The 20930-nt window shown below is 17.5% G+C and overlaps 2 protein-coding genes across 2 annotated transcripts; both read left to right on the top strand.

Moving 5' to 3' along the window:
• Positions 1 to 3711: 3711 nt before the first annotated feature.
• On the top strand, positions 3712 to 3876 carry BO70DRAFT_303328 (uncharacterized protein; the record flags this gene model as incomplete). The annotated part of the gene is made up of 1 exon (XM_025539788.1): positions 3712 to 3876. A coding segment is annotated over one exon (165 nt), but the record flags the coding sequence as incomplete, so codon positions are not given.
• A 213-nt stretch (positions 3877 to 4089) lies between these two features.
• On the top strand, positions 4090 to 4335 carry BO70DRAFT_303325 (uncharacterized protein; the record flags this gene model as incomplete). The annotated part of the gene is made up of 1 exon (XM_025539787.1): positions 4090 to 4335. A coding segment is annotated over one exon (246 nt), but the record flags the coding sequence as incomplete, so codon positions are not given.
• Between the last annotated feature and the right edge of the window lie 16595 nt (positions 4336 to 20930).

Raw genomic sequence — 20930 nt, 5'->3', positions numbered from 1 at the left:
GCTAATTTATTATATTAATTCTTAATTATAGATTCAGAAGATTGTATAATTTATAAATATAAGTTCTTAATATTATAAGAAATTCTTATTTATTTAATAACTTGAATCTGGCTTAGTCTACTATTTTTTTTTTAACTATAAAACCCGCTGGAACTTAATCTATCTTATAATTTATTAAGTACTTAAATTCTATTAAGTAATCAAAAATTTTATTCAGCACTGTAAGTATAATAATATTAATTATCTTTATTTTATTATAATAAAATAGAAATAGATAAAATATCTTCTTAAGCTTTTATATCTCTTTTTTTTTTTATTTTCTGTTTTTTTAAAAATAATAGGCCTACTGTTCACAAGATCTATAATATCTATAATAATCTTTTTAATTATCTAGATTACTTAATTAATAAACTAGAAAGAAAGCGGGCATTTTAAAAGAAGAAGATTCTTAAGAACTTATATAATATATATTAAAAGTTTTAAAAATATTATTATTATATCTACCAGACAGAAGACTATATCTATATAATTATAATTATTCTGAACCTGATATTAAAGCTCAAGAAATTTAAGAAAAATATATAACTAAATAAGAATATTAACTAATATTATAAATACTAAATTATCTTTAAGAAGATATTCTCTTTCTATTCTAGTTAAAATCTAGTAATTAATATATTATTAATAATCTTTGGATTATTATCAGATCTGGATAAGATCTTTTATAGTATTTCTAAATATCAGAGACTCTTATCTGCAGTTAAGATATATAAAGAACTTAAGATATATCTAGATATTAAAAATATATAGCTTCTTAAGATATCTTTAATTAAATTAATATAATTCCAGATACTACAGAATATATTAATATTCTTACTTATTAAAAATTCTGCTGTAATCAGTTTTCTATTCTTTATTAAATAACTAGAGATTTTCTCTTAGTTGTAATTAATAATATTAGTATTAAATATTTTTTTAATAATTCTTAAGATATCTGTTACTATCGCCGGAGCCGTCTTAATTTTAATATAATTAAAATAATTATACTTTAAATATATATTAATTATTTTACTATAAATAAGAAGTATCAGAATATACTTAATAATCTTAATTTAAATTTAATTATCTTTATATTCAAGAAGCAAGAGAAGAATAAGATAATTATTATCTTTTATATTAATAAAAATAAGAATATAGATAATCTTGAAGATAATCCAGAAAATAGATTATTATTAGAATTAGAAGAACTAGTCTTATCTAAGTCTTTAATTATTATATATACTCAGATAAAGATAGAGACCCGGTCTTTATAATTTCTATATTATTATAATTATTATCCCGGACAGTATAAAAAATAAATATTTTATATTTTTTCTTATTTCTTCTATACTAGATTCTATAAAAGCTTTTTCCAGAGTATAATATATCTCTTAATATAATTAATTAAGCAGATCGAGTAGTAGACTATATCTAAAGAATATTATTATATCTATACTATAATTAAATATATATTATACTTTGTATATTATCTATATAAAAAAAATATATATATTATAAATTAATCTGCGATTATTAATCTATCTGCTATATCTGATCTTTTTAATCAGCAGATATAAATAGTTATAGTAACAGTTATATTTTAATCTAATCTTAACTATATAATTAAAAATTTTTTATATCTTAATCTGACCGCCAGATTATGGCCAGGTTAAGGTTAAGATATAATGGTCAGGTTAAGCCACTCTAGTTATGGCCAGGTTAAGATTAAGATATAACAGTCAGGTTAAGCCACTCTATTCTAAATTATCTAAATAATTTAGTTCAAAGAATTAATATTACTAATTTATCAAAATAAACTAGCTCAGATAAGCTAAGTTAAATTAAAAAGTATCTTATATATAAAATTAGCTAATTAGAAAGATAAATTTTAAGACAAAAATTTAAGAAAGAAAGTCAGATATTTAAATTAATTTATTAAGACTTGATTTATATAATAAATAAAATTAATAAACAGAGATATATTAGTTATCTTTATTATTTTTATTTAAAATTTTATCTAGGGTAAGCTCTAACTTCTAAATCAGATATTTCAGAATTAATTATTAATATAATTTAATTAATTATTAATTAGTTTAAGATAATATTCAAGAGATTTTATTCTGATCAGAATTAAAATCTCAGTACTTTTTTAATCTGAACTAATATTAAAAATCTATTAATTAGTTATTTATCAGTTTATCAGTCAGAGCAAAATCTATATATAGAAAGATTTAAAACTCTAATTATTTTTAAAATAAGAAGTTTATTAATTAATTCAGGACTTCTTATATTTTTATAATTTAAAATAATAAATTCAACTATTTTTATTCTAAATAGAATATTAAATAAATAACTAAATTAGAAAATATTATATAAAATTATCTAGAAAAATCTTTCATAATTATCTGGAAAATCAGATATTTTCTGTTTAAGAAAATATAGATTATATATTTATATTTAAATTAATAACTTATTTAAAGAAGATAAACTAGAGCTCAGAGCTCTAATTAATTATCTGATTAATTATCAGATAACTAATATTTAACAGATCTAAATATTTATTTTTAAAAGAATAATTTTAGCTTATAATATTATTTTTAATAAAAATTTCAATTATAAATAATATACTGAATTAGAAAATTTATTAATAAAGTAAGAAATAACTAAATTAGTTGATTCTATTTAGTTAGAATAATTAGATATTTCTATTTCTAAAGAATCTAAAGAATCTGATATAGATAAAAAATTTTTTAATTTAAAAATATTAAAATAAATATCTGAATCTTTATTAAGTAATTAACTAAAATAAGATTAGTTAGCTGCTGAGCTAAGCTAGTTAACAGTCTCAAGTAATTAGTTAGATATCTTAGTCAGATAAGATAATAATATAATTATAGAGGATTTATTATCTTTATTATCTAATCTATCTTCTTCACCGCCTCAGATTCTTATTAATAATTTAAATATTAATAAGCTGATTAATAAAACTAAATTCTTAGATATTAAATTAATTAAAGATCTGAAACAGATCTGCTTAAAATTATCTAATTCTAATTCTAAAAAAATTAGACTTATTCTTCAAGTTATTTAAACAATAATTAATTATATTAATAAGAGTAAAATTCTTTATATTAATTTATTATCACTTTTATCTCTGTCTATTAACTGGCGAGAAATAAAAAATCATATATTTTCAAGCTAATTTACTCAGACTGCCAAAACTGAAATCAATTAATTAAAAGCCCTAAATACTTAGAATATATATTTAATTTATAAAACTAATAAAGCTGAAGTATTATTATTAAAATAGATATTTTTATACAAATTTGATAAAACTGATCATCTGACTGGTTTCAAAGCCCGAATTTATATTAAGAGCAATTTGCAGATATCTGATTAATTAGAAACACGCGCTAGCACCCTTGCGGCCAGATCTATGCGGATTTTTTTGGCTCTAATTACTGTGTTTGACCTGATGCAATCACCGCCTTTCTTAATAGTCTTATTAAGAAGAAAATCTATATAGATCTAATTCCTGAATTAGAAAACAAACAAACAGTTTTTCTATTATGGAAAGTCCTATATAAATTAAGATATTTATTATTTCTTTAATAAAATATTCTGAAACAAAGACTAATAGTTCTAGAGCTTAAGTCTATTCAGAAAAATTAATATATCTTTATTAATAAATTTATAATTTTGATGATTTTTGTGGATAATATAATTTATATATTTTATAAATTAAATTATCAAAAATTTAATAAATTTAAGCAAGAATTAATAATATTATTTAAATTCAAAGATCTTAAAGAGATTAATTTATTTCTTAATATTTAAATCTTATATAATTATCCAAATAGGAAGTTATGGATTTAATAATCAAACTATATTAATAAGATTATTAATAAGTTTAATTTAGAACAAAGAAAAAGCCCTAAATCTCTATTTTTAAGTAAGAAATTAATAAAGAATCCACTTTATCAGGTCATTATTAATTAAATTTATAAATTTTAATAAAAAATAGAATCAATTCTATATTCTGCAGTTTAGACTAGATCTGATATTATTAAATTATATCAGTTGATTTTAGAATATTTAATTAATTCAAGCCCTAAATATCTCAGGGCTGTGAATTATTTAATCTTCTATTTAAAAGAAATAAAAAACTTAGCTATTAAATTTAGCTCTAGTTCTATTTTATTTTATATAGTCAGTAATGCTAGTTTTGCTGATAATCAAGATTATACTAGCTTAATAAAATATATTATTTACTTATTTAATAATTTTATTAATTAGCTAAGCAAGAAACAGTATTATATAATTTTTTTAATTACTGAAGCTGAATTATTAGTTCTAATTACTACAGCCAAGCAACTTTTTTAATAGAGAAGATTTTTTAAATAAATAGGATTTAACTCTAATTAATACTTCTCTATATTATATAATAATTATTAAACAGTTAAAATTCTTACTAATAAAAATTTCTTATTTTAGACTAGTCTGAAATATATTAATATTACTAATTATTAACTAAGACAAGAAGCTCTGAATAAAATAATTAATATTTATTAGATATTTATTAATAAAATATAAGTAGATAGCCTGACTAAGCAGTTTCTTAATCAGAAATATACTTAATTTATTAAATAGTTAAATATAATAATTTATTAAATTCTATTATTATTATTTTCTATTTTTAGTAATTTATTTACTTTAGTTTTTTCTGATATTTTATCTTATTAAAACTGCAGGGGTGTGTTAATAATATAGACAGACTGGTCAGTTTGCTGTCTAAGACTCGCCAGTTAGCTGCCTAAGGCTCGCCAGTTCGCTGTCTAAGACTTATCAGTTTACAGCCTCAGGCCAGTTGGCTGTCTTAGATTATCAGTTAGCAGACTGATAATTCCGAGTTCTGTCTACCCCGCAGCAAAGCAAGAGACCTTACTTTTATTAATTATTCTAGCCCCTATTCAACCACTGGTTCTATTATTATAAGGGTGCGTGTTGAGATAGTGTGAAGAAAGTATATCTATCGCGAAGTTAAGATAGTGTCTGTATTACTTAAAGTATTATCGCTAGTCTTCTATCTAGCTTCTCTCGCGGATGATATATCTGTGAGGATTCTGTGAGTTATATATTATACTAGTATAATTACTTCGCGAGGGACTGTCTCCGCAGCATAGATATTCCTCGCGATATATTATCACAAGAATTATAAGGATTACTATTCTTATAATTATCCCCCTTCTTAGGATCTTGATTCCTAAGATTATTATTTATAAGAAATTAAATATTATTAAAACTCCTGCTGTAAAATCTTCTTCGCGAGAAAATTAATTAAAAGAAAAATAGTTCTCTTTTTTTTTTATAAGATTTATTTTATACAGATTCACCGCGGCTGTTCTATACAGCTGTAATTATATTATTATTTACTATATTTTAGATCTTTATAATTATAATTAGATAGTAAATATCGCAAGTACTTCTGTGATTATAATTAAGTAGTAAATATAATATAATATTCTTAATTTAAATATAAATCAGGGCTCGGGGCTCAGGACTCAGAATTCTGAGAGAGAATATTTTTTTTAAATTTTTTTTTTTTTTTTTTTTTCTCTTTTAATTTTTTTATTTTCTGATCTTTTCTCTTTCTTCTTAATCTCTGCGGCCCCCCCCTCTCTTAATTATTATTATTATTATAAATAAGTACTTGTTTGAAGAATTCTTGCGATTGTTTATATTCTTATAATTATTTTATATCTTCGCGGCTATTTTATACTTTTTGCGGCTTGCTTTATATCTTCGCGGCTGTTTTATATTTTCGCGGCTATTTTATGATTTTTGCGGCTTGCTTTATATCTTCACGGCTGTTTTATATCTTTACAGCTTATTTTATATCTTCGCGGCTGTTTTATATTTTCACGGCTCTGAAATATCTGTATTAGATTATAAGATATAATATTTTATGATTTTTTATTGACTTGCAGATATTTCTTACTTTTTAAGTCTGGGATATATATAATCTAATCTAAGAATTATAATTAACTATCTTAGTATCTTTTTTTTTATATTATATATCCGCCGGTCTTCTTTTCTGCGAAGAAATTATTATTTTTATTATTAAGTTTTTATTTTTTTTTTCTTTTTTTATTTTTTTCTTTTTCTTCTTCTCCCCGCGAGTATCCGCGGTAAGTGGTTTCTTAGAAAGATTTATTTTATATCTTATAACTAATATAAAATTAAAGCAATCTATTTTTATAATTATTATTACTACTATTATTACTATCACTGTTACTGTTATTATTATTATCTCTATCTCTATTATTACCGCCGCTGCTAATACTGCTATTATTTTTATTATAATCTTTTTATTTTTTTCTCTTATAATAGATATCTATCTTCTTTATAAAATATAAGAAACTAATTTATATATAGTCTATTATTTTATTAATTAAAATTTCTGGAATAGTCTGGTCTCTTATAATATTATTTTTCTGTGTTTTTTTTATAGTTTACTATTATAATAAAGATATTATTTTAAATAATATTCTTGCTGCCCCTGCGACCCGCAGATAATAAATAAATAGATTATTCTTTTTTTTTAAAAATATATTTAGATTTATTTAGAATTAATCTGTTTTATAAAATATTAGAATTATAAACTAGACTTTAACTTAGTTTATAAATCTATCTACAGTAAATTAATTTATTAATATTTTTATAAATATATTAATAATTCTGTTAGATCTCTCTTTTTAGACAGAATTATAATCTCTGTCTAATTAAGAAAAATATTAAATTATATAGTTAATAATATAATCTATTTTTTTTATTAGATTTAATAACTACTATCAGCTAGAGATCTGGGCTTAGTTTTATAAAACTTTTTTTATAATTAGAGCTGGCCGACTCTTTCTTTTTAATTAAGTATATAATATATATTATAATCTCTTGGGCTTAAGAATATTTATAATATATATTAATAATAATTATAAACAAAGATATAATAATTATATTTAGATTAGATATAAGATTTATTTTTTATAGACTAAGTAACTAATCTATTTGTTTTTATTTTTATAAATATTTATTATATCTTATATTTTGAGCTGCTGTCAGATAAGAATTCTTATAAGTAATTTTTTTTATTATCTTATTATTTTATTTTTTCTTTTATTTTTTAAATAAAGACTATACTCGTGAATAAACTTCTTATAAAATTATAAATAATATAGATTTACAGTTAGTTTTCAGATATTATTCTTATTAGAATAACTCTTTTATTTAATTAAGATTTTTAAGAATCTGTTCTAACTCCGCAAGACTAATAAGATCTCTAAATAATATTTATAATTATTTTTCTCCGCGAGAAAACACTCCTGCGAGTCTATTCTATCTATTTTATAATATTTATAAAGTAGTAATATATAAAATATATTATATATTTATAATTCCGCAGATAACTCCAGCCTATAGACTTATAAGTTTATCTATTTAATAATATAATAGAATTCTCTATTTTACAGATCTAGCTTTTTACTAGTTTATCTTTGCAAGAGATATTTTATAGATAGTTAGACTATTTTTTTTAATATAAAGCTTTTTATTTATTTTTTATAATTATAAAATTATTTCTGCTTTTTATAAGTAGAAATTAGATTTTTCTTTATTTTAATATAAATTTTTTAGATATATTTAATCTATTCAGAGATTTTAATCTCTGTTTTTCTCTTTTTATAAAAATTTATCTTAATAACTCGCGAGTGTTCTGTAATAATAATATAAAAAAATAATTTCTTTATAAAGACTTATAAGATATTATTATATATAAACTCTGTAATAGATAATAGATTTATTTAATTATTTTATTTAAAATTAATATAATTTTATAAGTACTATTTAAGAATATTATTTAATCTTTTAGTCTAATTATTAATCTGTAGATAATAAGCTGTGCTTAGTTCTTTTTTTATTATAAATATATAAATAAAATTAGATTAGAAATTTTTTATAAAAGTACTATTATAATCTATAATAATCTTCGCGGATATATTATATAGATAAAAAATCTCTTTAATAAAGATTCTTATAAGATTCTCTTTATTAAGACTCTTTTATAAAAAAATAAAATAGACTATCTTACTATATCAGTCTATTATTATTAGAATACTATTAAAAATCTCTCGCGAGTTTTTAATAGTACTAGTACTCGCGAGTAGATTAGTAATAAAGTTTATTATTATCTTTTCTTAGAATTTTATAGATATAGATAAAGATTCTAATAATTCTTATTATTTTTTATAAATTATTCTATTATCTTGATATACTTTACAAATCTAATAATATTTATTTATAAAACTATCTATCTCCGGCTATCAGAATTATTATAATATTAATATTAATATTTTCTTACTCGCAAAATAATCTGTGATAAAGTTATTATATAGTTTCGCGAGTATTCAAAGCTTAAGAATATACTTATTTAGAATATATAATTATTTTACTCTTTATAAGAGATCTTTATAATTTTTTTATTATAAAATCTTATTTATTTATTTTTTTTTTATAACTTAAAGTCTTTAGAATCTCTCAGTTCTTTATAAACTTTCTGTGTCTATTAATTTTTTATTAATATTATAAATATTATAGCTAGCAGCTTCGCGAAAAAATTTTTATAATATAATTTTTTTATAATAATAATACTATCTGCTATCTTTTTTTCTATAATTTTCTATATATTTAAAATATATCTATAAATAAAAATCTATCTAATACTTGCAAGTAAAGCTTTTATTTTTATATTCTCTAATTTCTATAGTCTAAGTAGATTAGATAATTATTATAAGACTAGTTTATCTAGTTTCTTATAATTCTCGGCTGCTATTTTTTTTTTATAATCTAAATATTATAAGAATATATCTGCAGAATTCTGCGCGCCCGAATAATAAATAAAATAAAATTAAAATATTATAAGTTATTATATTTATTATATCTGTCTTTGCAACAGCTCTGGGCTTATTATAAAATATTTAAGACTTTTATAATTAATAAATATTTTTACCGCGAGATTTATTCTCTCTAGTCAGTGACGCTATTCTCTAAATAACTCTATTATTATAAATAATTCTTAATTATAAATTCTATAATTTCTTTTAGTTATAATTATTTTTTATAAATAAAATATAATCAGAGTTTATTAGTTATCTGTATTTCTCTATAATAGTATATTATTAATTATAAAACTAAATATATCTATTTTAATATATATTTACTTTTCTTTTTTAAAGTAGATAATTATAATATTCTTTATAAATACTATCTTCAGCTACTTAAAACTCTTACAAGTATCAGCTATAAAAAATCCTATATTAGATTTTCTTTTCTTTTTCTTACAGAATTTCTTAATAAGATCTATAAATAAGATTATTATTCGCAAGTATTCTTAAATAAATTATTAATATTAGTTTATAAATCTTATAAATTATAATATATTCTTTATATTTTATAGCTCTGATTACTCGCGGATTATTATAATTTATTTTAATTTTATTTATATATCTTCGCGGTTAATAATAAATCCAAGAAAATTAATCTCTATTTATATAAAATAATATTTATTTAGCTTTGTATATAGATCTATCTTGACTAAGATATATATAACTTTGCAAACTTACTTTTTATATATCTTCAAATCTCGCGAGTATATTATAATATTATTAAAATAAATAATCACAAAATTATTTAAGTACTCCGCGAATAAAAAATTTATAAAATCTTAAAATCCCGCGGGTGCGTTAGTCAGTCTTAGAGTGGCTAACAGCCAGGTCAGGTCAGATTAATTAGAATTTTTATATCTAACCGCCAGATTATAATTAGATTAAGAAAATTTTTATATCTGATCGCAGTATAGCTAAAAACCGGGTAATTAATTATTTTAATTATTTTTGATACTAAGATCTATCTACTATATTTTTTTAAGCTCTAATATAGTTAAGATATACTTAGATTAAATAATTATTAATCTGACTATTTTTATTATTATCTAAAAGTATATAAAAAGAAGCTTTTTAAATTAAAAAAATATAACTAAGAAAGAAATTAGTATTTTTTTTATTATTATTTATTAGAAATAATAAGAAAATTCTAATTATATTAATAAAATTCAGCTTTTTATAAAATTATTATTTTTATAATAAAAAATATATATAAAAATATATAATTACTGTTTTATTTTAGCTATATATCTTAATTATATTATAGAATATTAGAAAAATTATATATTAATTAATAATTAGAATACTAAAAATAAATATATTATTTTTATTTTATTATTTCTTCTAGATCAGGCTATTCTTAGATTTATAAATAAAATATAGCTCAAAGAGCTATTAATAAAATCAAAAACTAGCAGACAGTTAAGAAGATTATAAATAATTAGATTATTAAAATAAAGTAGATTAAATAAATTAAATAGATTAAATAAATTAAATAAATTAAATAAATAAAATAAATAAATAGAGTATACTAGATCTGTACTATAATACTATAGTTTTTATAGAAGATTTTATAAAAATTTTTTATAAATTTTTTTTATAAATATCTATTTTTTATTCTAGTCTATTATATTTTAAGCAGTTTTATTTAAGAAAAGAGATTATTTTATAACTCTGGGCTTTAGATATAAATTTCTGCTTACTAAATTTATTAAAATAAATAAGATATAGCAGATATCTTAGCTGTATATTAAAATATAATAGATTATATTTATATAAAATTATATTTTAAAGTAAAATAAACTGTTTTTATAGAATTTTCTATTTTTATTTTTTTATATTTATTATTTACAGAACAGCTTCAAAATTATAAATTAATTATAATTATTTAATTTATTTTTAGAGAATATTATTAAGTCTTTTTCTTTTATTTTTTAGATCTTTATAAATTATAATAATACTTAAACTGAGATAAGTTTCTTAAGTCAGATCTTTTCTCTTTTTTTAAATCTTAAGATTATATATATTATAAGAAATTAGAAGATTATTTTATATTCAGCTCTTTAAAAAAAGCTTTTTATTTTTTAGAATTAATAATAAAAGATAATCTTTTCTAAAGACTATATATAAATTAAAAAATTATTATTTTACTTTAATTAAAAAAAGTTATTAATAATATAGAATAATTTTCAGAAAAATATATTATTCTTTAATAAAATTTTTTATATTTACTATATTATATATTTTTATATTTTATAATATTTAAAAATTAAAAACTTAGAAACTAGTTCTATAAGCTATTATCTCCGCAAGAATTATAAGAAGAAATTATTATTAGTTATATCTAAATAAATAATTAGTCAGATACTGAGTAAAAAGCTATTATAGATATTTATTTATTTTTTTAAAATAAATTTTTTTTAATTATTATCTTTCTCTAGATCTTTATAATTTATAATAAATAAGATTTTTAGAATTAAGTTTTATATTTTATAATTATTTATTATCTATTATTCTGAACTATTAAATATATTTAATTTAAATAAATAATTAATCTTGCTGCTTTATTTTTTTATTAAAAACTAAGTTTTTCTAATTAAATATAGATTAAAAAATATCTTATAGAATTATCTAAAGAGATATATATATAGCTATTATTAAAATTTCCAGATATTAAATAAATATTAATTATAATAAACTACTGAATCAGCCCTGATTAGAAAGTATTTTTTAATTTAATTAAATATTTCTTAACAGAAGATATAGACTATTATAAGATTTTATTAGATTTTTAACTAATATTTAAATTTTATACTAATAAAAATCTAGCTATAATTATTCTATTAGTTTTATATAAATATAATTTTATCTATTAATTATTAGATATAATAACTAATAATATTAGTAATAATAATATAATATTTAATATAATCTCAGCTGAACTTTAAATTTAACTTAGTTAGAGTACTTAGCTTTATAATATTCTAATTAATTCTAATCTTTTAAAGATTATTTAAAATCAGTATTATATTTTCTATCTTATTTATATAATTTAGCTTATAATTAATATTCTTCTGCGGAAACTTCAGATTAAGATCTTGAATAATATTATTAAATATATATAAAAAAATAATAATAAAAGTCTTAAAGTTTTTTTTAATATTTTAAGAATTCTTAAGAAGATATATTCTAGAAGCTATTTATAAAAGATTAATATAGAATTTTTTTTTATAAAAAACTTCTAGAAGTCTTTTATCAGCTAGTTTATTATACTAATTCTTAATTATAGATTTGAAAAATTATATAATTTATAAATATAAGCTCTTAATATTATAAGAAATTCTTATTTATTTAATAACTTAAATCTGGCTTAGTCTATTATTTTTTTTTTAACTATAAAATCTACTGAAACTTAATTTATTTTATAATTTATCAGATACTTAAATTTTATTAAATAATTAAAAGTTTTATTCAGCACTGTAAATATAATAATATTAATTATTTTTATTTTATTATAATAAAATAAAAATAGATAGAATATTTTCTTGAGTTTCTATATTTTTTTTTTTTTATTTTCTATCTCTCTAAGAATAGTGGGCCTACTATTTATAAAATTTATAATATTTATAATAATCTTTTTAATTATCTAAATTATTTAATTAACAGACTGGAAAGAAAGCAGATATTCTAAAAAAAAAAGATTTTTAAGAGCTTATATAATATATATTAAAAACTTTAAAAATATTATTATTATATCTATTAGACAGAAGACTATATCTATATAATTATAATTATTCTAGATCTAATATTAAAATTTAAAAAATTTAAGAAAGATATATAGCTGAATAAGAATATTAACTAATATTATAAATACTAAACTATCTTTAAAAAGATATTCTCTTTTTATTCTAGTTAAAATTTAATAATTAATATATTATTAATAATCTTTGAGTTATTATCAGATCTAGATAAGATCTTTTATAATATTTTTAAATATCAGAGACTCTTATCTATAGTTAAGATATACAAAGAACTTAAGATATATCTAGATATTAAAAATATATAGCTTCTTAAGATATCTTTGATTAAACTAATATAATTTTAGATATTATAAAATATATTAATATTCTTATTTATTAAAAGTCCCGCTGTAATTAGTTTTCTATTCTTTATTAGATAACTAGAGATTTTTTCTTGATTATAATTAATAATATTAATATTAAATATTTTTTTAATAATTCTTAAGATATCTGTTATTATTACCAGAGTTATTTTAATTTTAATATAATTAAAGCAGTTATATTTTAAATATATATTAATTATTTTATTATAAATAAGAAATATTAAAATATATTTAATAATCTTAATCTAGATTTAATTATTTTTATATCTAAGAAGCAAGAAAAAAATAAGATAATTATTATCTTTTATATTAATAAGAATAAGAATATAGATAATCTTAAAGATAACTTAGAAAATAGATTATTATTAGAATTAAAAAAACTAGTTTTATTTAAGTCTTTGACTATTATATATATTTAGATAGAGATAAAGATCTGATCTTTATAATTTCTATATTATTATAATTACTATTCTGAATAGTATAAAGAATAAATATTCTATATTTTTTCTTATTTCTTTTATATTAGATTCTGTAAAAGTCTTTTCTAAAATATAATATATTTTTTAATATAATTAGTTGAGCAGATCAAGCAGTAGATTATATCTAAAGAATATTATTATATTTATATTATAATTAAATATATATTATACTTTGTATATTATTTATATAAGAAAAATATATATATTATAAATTAATTTGTGATTATTAATCTATCTGCTATATCTAATCTTTCTAATTAGTAGATATAAATAATTATAGTGATAGTTATATCTTAATCTGATCTTAACTATATAATTAAAAATTTTTTATATCTTAATCTAATCATCAGATTATGGCCAGGTTAAGGTTAAGGTATAACAGTCAGGTTAAGCCACTCTAGTCAGTCTAAATAATATAATTAAATATTTAAATAAGTTATATTTTATTTAAAAAACTATTTTTTATTTATAATCTATTATAATTCTTATTCTGTAATAAACTTTATAAAAATTAAATTATATAAATTATAATATCCCTGTGAGCTGATTAATATAACTATTAATTTATAGTAATAGATACTTATTCTTAATAATCTATTTATTTAGCTCGCGGTAATTAATATATACTTGCAAGCTTTTATTCTTCTTTTTTATAAAGAGAACTAATATTTTAATAAATAATTTTAAATATCAGATCTATTTATATATAAGATATTCTTACAGATACTCCCAGAGTATTTTTTATTCTATAGATAATATTTTATAGATTAAGTCTATTTTTAGCTTATAATCTTTTTTTAGATTAATCTTTAGATTAATATTTAGTTATAAGAATAGACAGTCTATTATTTTATTCTCTGTAAATATTATTTTAAATTTATAAAGCTATTTTAAAAATATTTTTAGATCTATCTCTTTGTAGATAGATCTGATTATTATAATTTATAATTATTTAATCTCTGACTCTTCCGCAAGAAACTCTATTATAGTAATATATTATATCTTAATTTATTATTTCTTATAAAATCTTAAATAGTGCTGGTTAAACTCTATTATAGAAATCTTTATCTAGATTTATAATATATCTAATATAACTTTCTCTGTATTAGATATTATAATAATAATTTTTTTATAAATCTCGCGGTTATTTTCTATATTTATAAGATTAATCTTAAATATTATAGTTTTTTTTAATTAAATATTATTATTACTCAGTAATCTTATAAAAATCTTTACAGATATTATTAATTACTCTGCAATCTTTATTATTATTATAAATATTAGATTTACTTCTGTATCTATATTAATCAAAATATTAATCTTCTTAAATAAATTAGTCTTATTTTATATAAGTGATTATTCTTGCAGTCTTAGAATAAGATATATTATAAAAAATATATTTATTAATTTATTATAATCTATTCAGACTGCGAGTTATTTCTCGGGATTTTTATTCTTGCGCCAGTAATAGTTTTTTGTGATATAATCTTATTTTTTATAATTAAAATATTTTATTATCCCCGCAGATATTAATACAGAATCTCGCGGAATAGATATTTCTGATATATTTAATTATAAAATATCTCTCTATAGAAATCTCTTATAATAATTCTAACTATTAGATTATTTTATCTAATCTATAAATAACAGCAATTTTCTTTCTTATAAATAATCAGTTTTTTTATTTTATTAGTTAATACTTAATCTTAATTTTATAAGTAGTATAATCAGATCTTACTCAGTAATAAAAAAGTCTGGCTGCTTATAGATTTTTTATTTTATATTTTATAAGAATAATTTAAAAAATAAATATAGTTATATAGTATTTAATTTTTATACTTTATAATCTAGCTCTGTTTTTATTTTTTTTTAGTATTATAAATATATAAAGTGCTTTTTTTTTTATAGAGAATTATTTTTAAAATTTATAATTATATTTTCTACCTGTAATTCTTCGGATTATCTAGCTATATCTTAAGAAATTTATAAAAATTTATCTAATTATTTTCTTAAAAGAGCTTCGCGGCTTTATCTTTTTATAAATTATTAAGTATATAATCTAGATAGATTATTATAATCTATATTTATTAATCTTTATTTTAATTATTAGTCTCCGCGATAGACTTCTGCTGAATAATAAATAATTAAAAAATAATATAATCACAAGTACTATAATATTTACTATTCTATAAAAAATATATATATATATCAGTCTTTTTTAATTTTGCAGATAAAATATTAGGATTACTTAAAAATTTATAAGTTTTTTTATTATTTATAGAAATTTCAAGTCTCTGCTCTAGTTCTGTAATTTATTAAAGTATACTTAATTATTTATAAAAATTCTCAGAGAATAGTAGGATTATATTTATTTTAATTATTTTTTTTATAATAATTTTGTAATTAATCTTCAGAGAATCAGAAGAATTCTTGCAGATATAATATCTAATATTTTATATAAATATAGTTTTAACAGACCACCTCGCAGATTTCAAGTAATAAGATTATAAGAATATATATTAAGATAGTATAAAGAAAATATATCTATTATAAAGTTAAGATAGTATCTATATTACTTAAAATATTATTACTAGTCTTTTATCTAGCTTCTCTTGCGGATAATATATTCACAAGGATTCTGTGAGTCATATATTATACTAGCGTGATTACTTCGCGAGGGACTGCCTCCGCAGCATAGGCATTCCTCGCGATATATTATTGCGAGGGTTATAAGGATTACTATCCTTACAATTATTCTCAGCCCTGTTCTATTTATATAATTTTTATATAATTTTTATATAATTTTATATGTTTTTATATGCTTTTGATAGCCAATTGGCTATAAATATAAATAAAAAGATCTCTCAATTTTCAATCAGTTTTTTAATAAGTTTTAATCAAGTTAAATCAGCTTTTAGTCTTTTTCTAATTTTTAATTCTTTTTATTACTTCTTTTATCTTTCTCTTATCTTTTTTTTATCTTTATCTTACTTTTATCTTACTTTTATATCTAATTTATATAAGAAAATAAGAGTTTAATAAAGTCTTTCTAAGAGATTAGAGAAAAGTTCTTACTTAGTTATCTAATCTTTAATTCTTCTTATTTTTTTACTTCTCTTATTATTCTCTCACTTTTATCTTACTTTTTTATTAAATTTGTATAAGAAAGTAAAAGTTCAATAAAGTCTTCTTAAGAAAAGTTCTTACTTCTTAAGAAAAGTTCTTATTATTTAATCTAATTAAATATTTTATATATTAAAAATAAAAAATATTAATTCTTTTTAATAATTATATTTAATATTTAATAATTTATACAGAAACAGAGTCTATTTTCTGATTTTTATATAAAAAAATAGATACTATAATAAATAAATAGCTAATTCTAATAAAATTATTATTTAATAATTCTATTTATATTTTTCTTAATACTAGTAATTTATTATAAAATATATTATATAGAGAAATCTATAATATTTAAGGATTCTATTTATTTTTTTATATTAGTTTAATTTTATAATCTATATTTTTATTATAATAAAATAGTAATTTATCCGCGAATAAAGATTTAAAGAATTAAAAGAAATTATAATAATAATTATATAATTTTATTCAAAAATTAATTAATAATTTTAAGATAAGAGCTTTTTGAATATTACTTATTATAATGATAAATATTTTAAGTTTCTTAGCTTTTATATATTAATATTATATATATATATATTTATAACAGTAGTAAAGATCTAAATAATTTTTATTTTTAATTTCTTTTTTAAATCAGACTATATAATTCTAGCTTCTGTTATATAAAAAGATAATTATTTCTGTTTTAATTTAAATTATAAATTTAATCTTTTATCTAGAATAGTTCTACAATAAGATTATATTTAAGTCTATCTAATAAAATATAAAAGAAGATTTCTTTCTCTAAGTATATATTTATATTTAGATAGATTTATATAATATATTTCAGATATTCTATTTATTTAGTAACTTCTTTTACTAATAAGCGAGTAATTTGTATTATTAATAATCTTTTTATTATATAAATATTTTACTAACTATTTTATAGCTTAGACAGCTGCTATCTTCTAATATTTATATTATAAAAAACAAACTATTCAGATTTATCTTCTTAAAATATTTCTAATTTAATAATATTTTCTAATTATTAATATTTCCTAATATATAACTTTATATAGAATTTATTCTTTTTTTAATTTTTTATTATCTAATATTTTAATAGACTCTATTATAATTATCTTGCTTAATTTATTTTCATAATCTTATATAAAATATTTATTATTTTTATTTTTATTTTTAAAACAGGGTTTTTTATTTTCTTTTTTAAAATTCTTCTATCAAAATTTATTATAAAATAATATTTTTTTAAGAGAGACTTCTTCTTTTTTTAATATTTTTTAAATAAAGAGTTATAATCTGAGCTAAGATAATTTCTTAATTTATTTATTTAAATTACTCTTTTTAATTATAGATAAAAAATAATTTAATTAATAAAAATCTTATTTTAATATATTTATATATTAAATATTATAATTAATCTTAAGAATATTAATTATAATATTTCTTATATAAATCAGCTTTATTTATTTTAATTATACTCTTGATAATTATTTAGTAAATAATAATATTAAGCTTGATCTTTTTTTAATTATCTAATTAATTAATATCACCGATGATAAGAAAAATTTTATTAAATTTTTTAAAAATCTTCTCTAGACTCTTCTTTTCTTATTTTATTATTATTATTTATATAAATATCTTTTTTTTATATCTAAATCTTTAAATAATTTATTTATTAATTATAGCAGATTATCTTATTATATAATTTTATTTACTTTTTACATAGATATAATTCAGAAAAATATATATTATTCAGCTTTTTTATAAAAATAGTTATAAATATAATAAGCTTTTTTTATTTTACCTATAAAATACTTTTTATTTATAAGAAACTTTGTACAAAGCTTCTAATAAAAAAGAGAATATATCTTAAGACCTTTTTTAAAAAAACTTTTAAAATTTAGAAAGCAGGCTTAGAATTATGTAATCAGATATTAAATAAAAGATAATATAATTAATATAAATAATAATATAAAATATTACTATATATACTTTAATCAGATCTATAGCTAAGCTTTTATTATCTAATATTCTTATTATTATTAATTAAAATATACTTGTTAATTACTTAAATCTATTTATAAAATATATACTGCTTATATAAGTTCTTAAATAATATCTTATTTATTATAAACTATTAAATCAAAAGAATTTATTATTTTTATATATAAAATAATTCTTAATTCTTAAGAGATTATCTCTTAATAATAATCAACTCCTAATATTAGAAAAATAACTGGATTAAACTAGTCTAATAATTAATTATTAATATAAAACAAATTAATAAATTAGAAAAAAAGAAAGAAAAGAAAGAATATTTAAGTTATATTTTTTTATCTTTTTTTATACAGTGTTATTTCTTGCTTTATTTAATTATTTGTTTAGTTATAGTATACTGAAAAAGATATTCGCGCAGGCTTTGTCAAGTTTTTTTAAGATTTAGAGGGTTCATACACGAACCCCATAACAGTTATATATATATTAATAAACAAATCTGAAGTTATAATCAGAGATAATATATTAATTATTTTATATTTTTTAAGTTATAAGAAATTATTAGTAATTAATTAATTAAATATAGTCTATAATCTTATAATTTAGAATAAGATAAATAAATTAGCAGTAGTAGATATATAAGAATTAAAGGATTTAGATTAATTATTTTATATATATAAAAACTTAGATAAAATATGATAATATTTTTTAATACTTTGATTAGCAGTTAAAAAATTTATAGAAGTATTATTTAATTTATATTTCATTTTAAAAGTAATAGAATAAAAATAGTTTTTTTATAAAAAAGAATATTTTTAACTATAATAATCTTCTTTAATTTAAGATCATAAACTTTATATGGATTCTTATTATAATTAATAAATTCATCTTTATTTATTCTTAAGTCTAGTTTATTATAGATTTTCTTGGATATAAAATATTAGTATTAATAATCAAGAGCTCTTTATTAAAAGGTTTTAGATTAAATATTATATATCACAAGTATTATAAGGATTACTATCCTTACAATTTTGGCTAATCTTTTAATTTATAGATTTTTTCAACAGGCTTTTTATATATAACTAACTTGGTCAGAATTAAGAACTTAACAATAATTCTTTATTTCTTGCTTAATTAACTAATTAATAATCTAATAAAAAATATATATATATTTATTAATTTATAATCTGGATAATTCTGATATATTATATTAGGTAATATTTTTATAAAATTAGAGTGGCTAACGGCCAGGTCAGGTCAGATTAATTAGAATTTTTATATCTAACTGCCAGATTATAATTAGATTAAGAAAATTTTTATATCTGACCGCGGTATAATTAAAAACCGGGTAATTAATTATTTTAATTATTCTTAGTACTAAGATCTATCTACTATATCTTTTTAAGCTCTAGTATAGTTAAGATATACTTAGATTAAATAATTATTAATCTGACTATCTTTATTATTATCTAAAAATATATAAAAAGAAGCTTTTTAGATTAAAAAAATATAACTAAAAAAAAAATTAGTATCTTTTTTATTATTATTTATTAAAAATAATAAGAAAATTCTAGTTATATTAATAAAATTTAGCTTTTTATAAAATTATTATTTTTATAATAAAAAATATATATAAAAATATATAATTATTACTCTGTTTTAGCTGTATATCTTAATTATATTATAAAATACTAGAAAAATTATATATTAACTATTAATTAAAATACTAAAAATAAATATATTATTTTTATTTTATTATTTCTTTTAGATTAGGCTATTTTTAGATTTATAAATAAGATATAGCTCGAAGAGCTATTAATAGAATTAGAAATTAATAGATAGTTAAGAAAATTATAAATAGTCAGATTATTAAAATAGAGCAGATTAAATAAATTAAACAGATTAAATAAATTAAACAGATTAAATAAATAGAATAGATAAACAGAATATATTAGATCTATATTATAATATTATAGTTTTTATAAAAGATTCTATAAAAGTCTTTTATAGATTTTTTTTATAAATATCTATTTTTTATTCTAGTCTATTATATTTTAAGCAGCTCTATTTAAAAAAAGAAATTATTTTATAACTCTAGACTTCAGATATAAATTTCTACTTATTAAATTTATTAAAATAAATAAAATACAGCAGACATCT

The sequence above is a fragment of the Aspergillus heteromorphus genome, assembly GCF_003184545.1.
Source record: "Aspergillus heteromorphus CBS 117.55 chromosome Unknown BO70scaffold_75, whole genome shotgun sequence".
Lineage (NCBI taxonomy): Eukaryota > Fungi > Ascomycota > Eurotiomycetes > Eurotiales > Aspergillaceae > Aspergillus > Aspergillus heteromorphus.
The sequence above is the reverse complement of the archived record's forward strand: the minus strand, read 5'-3'. Positions and strand labels throughout refer to the sequence as shown.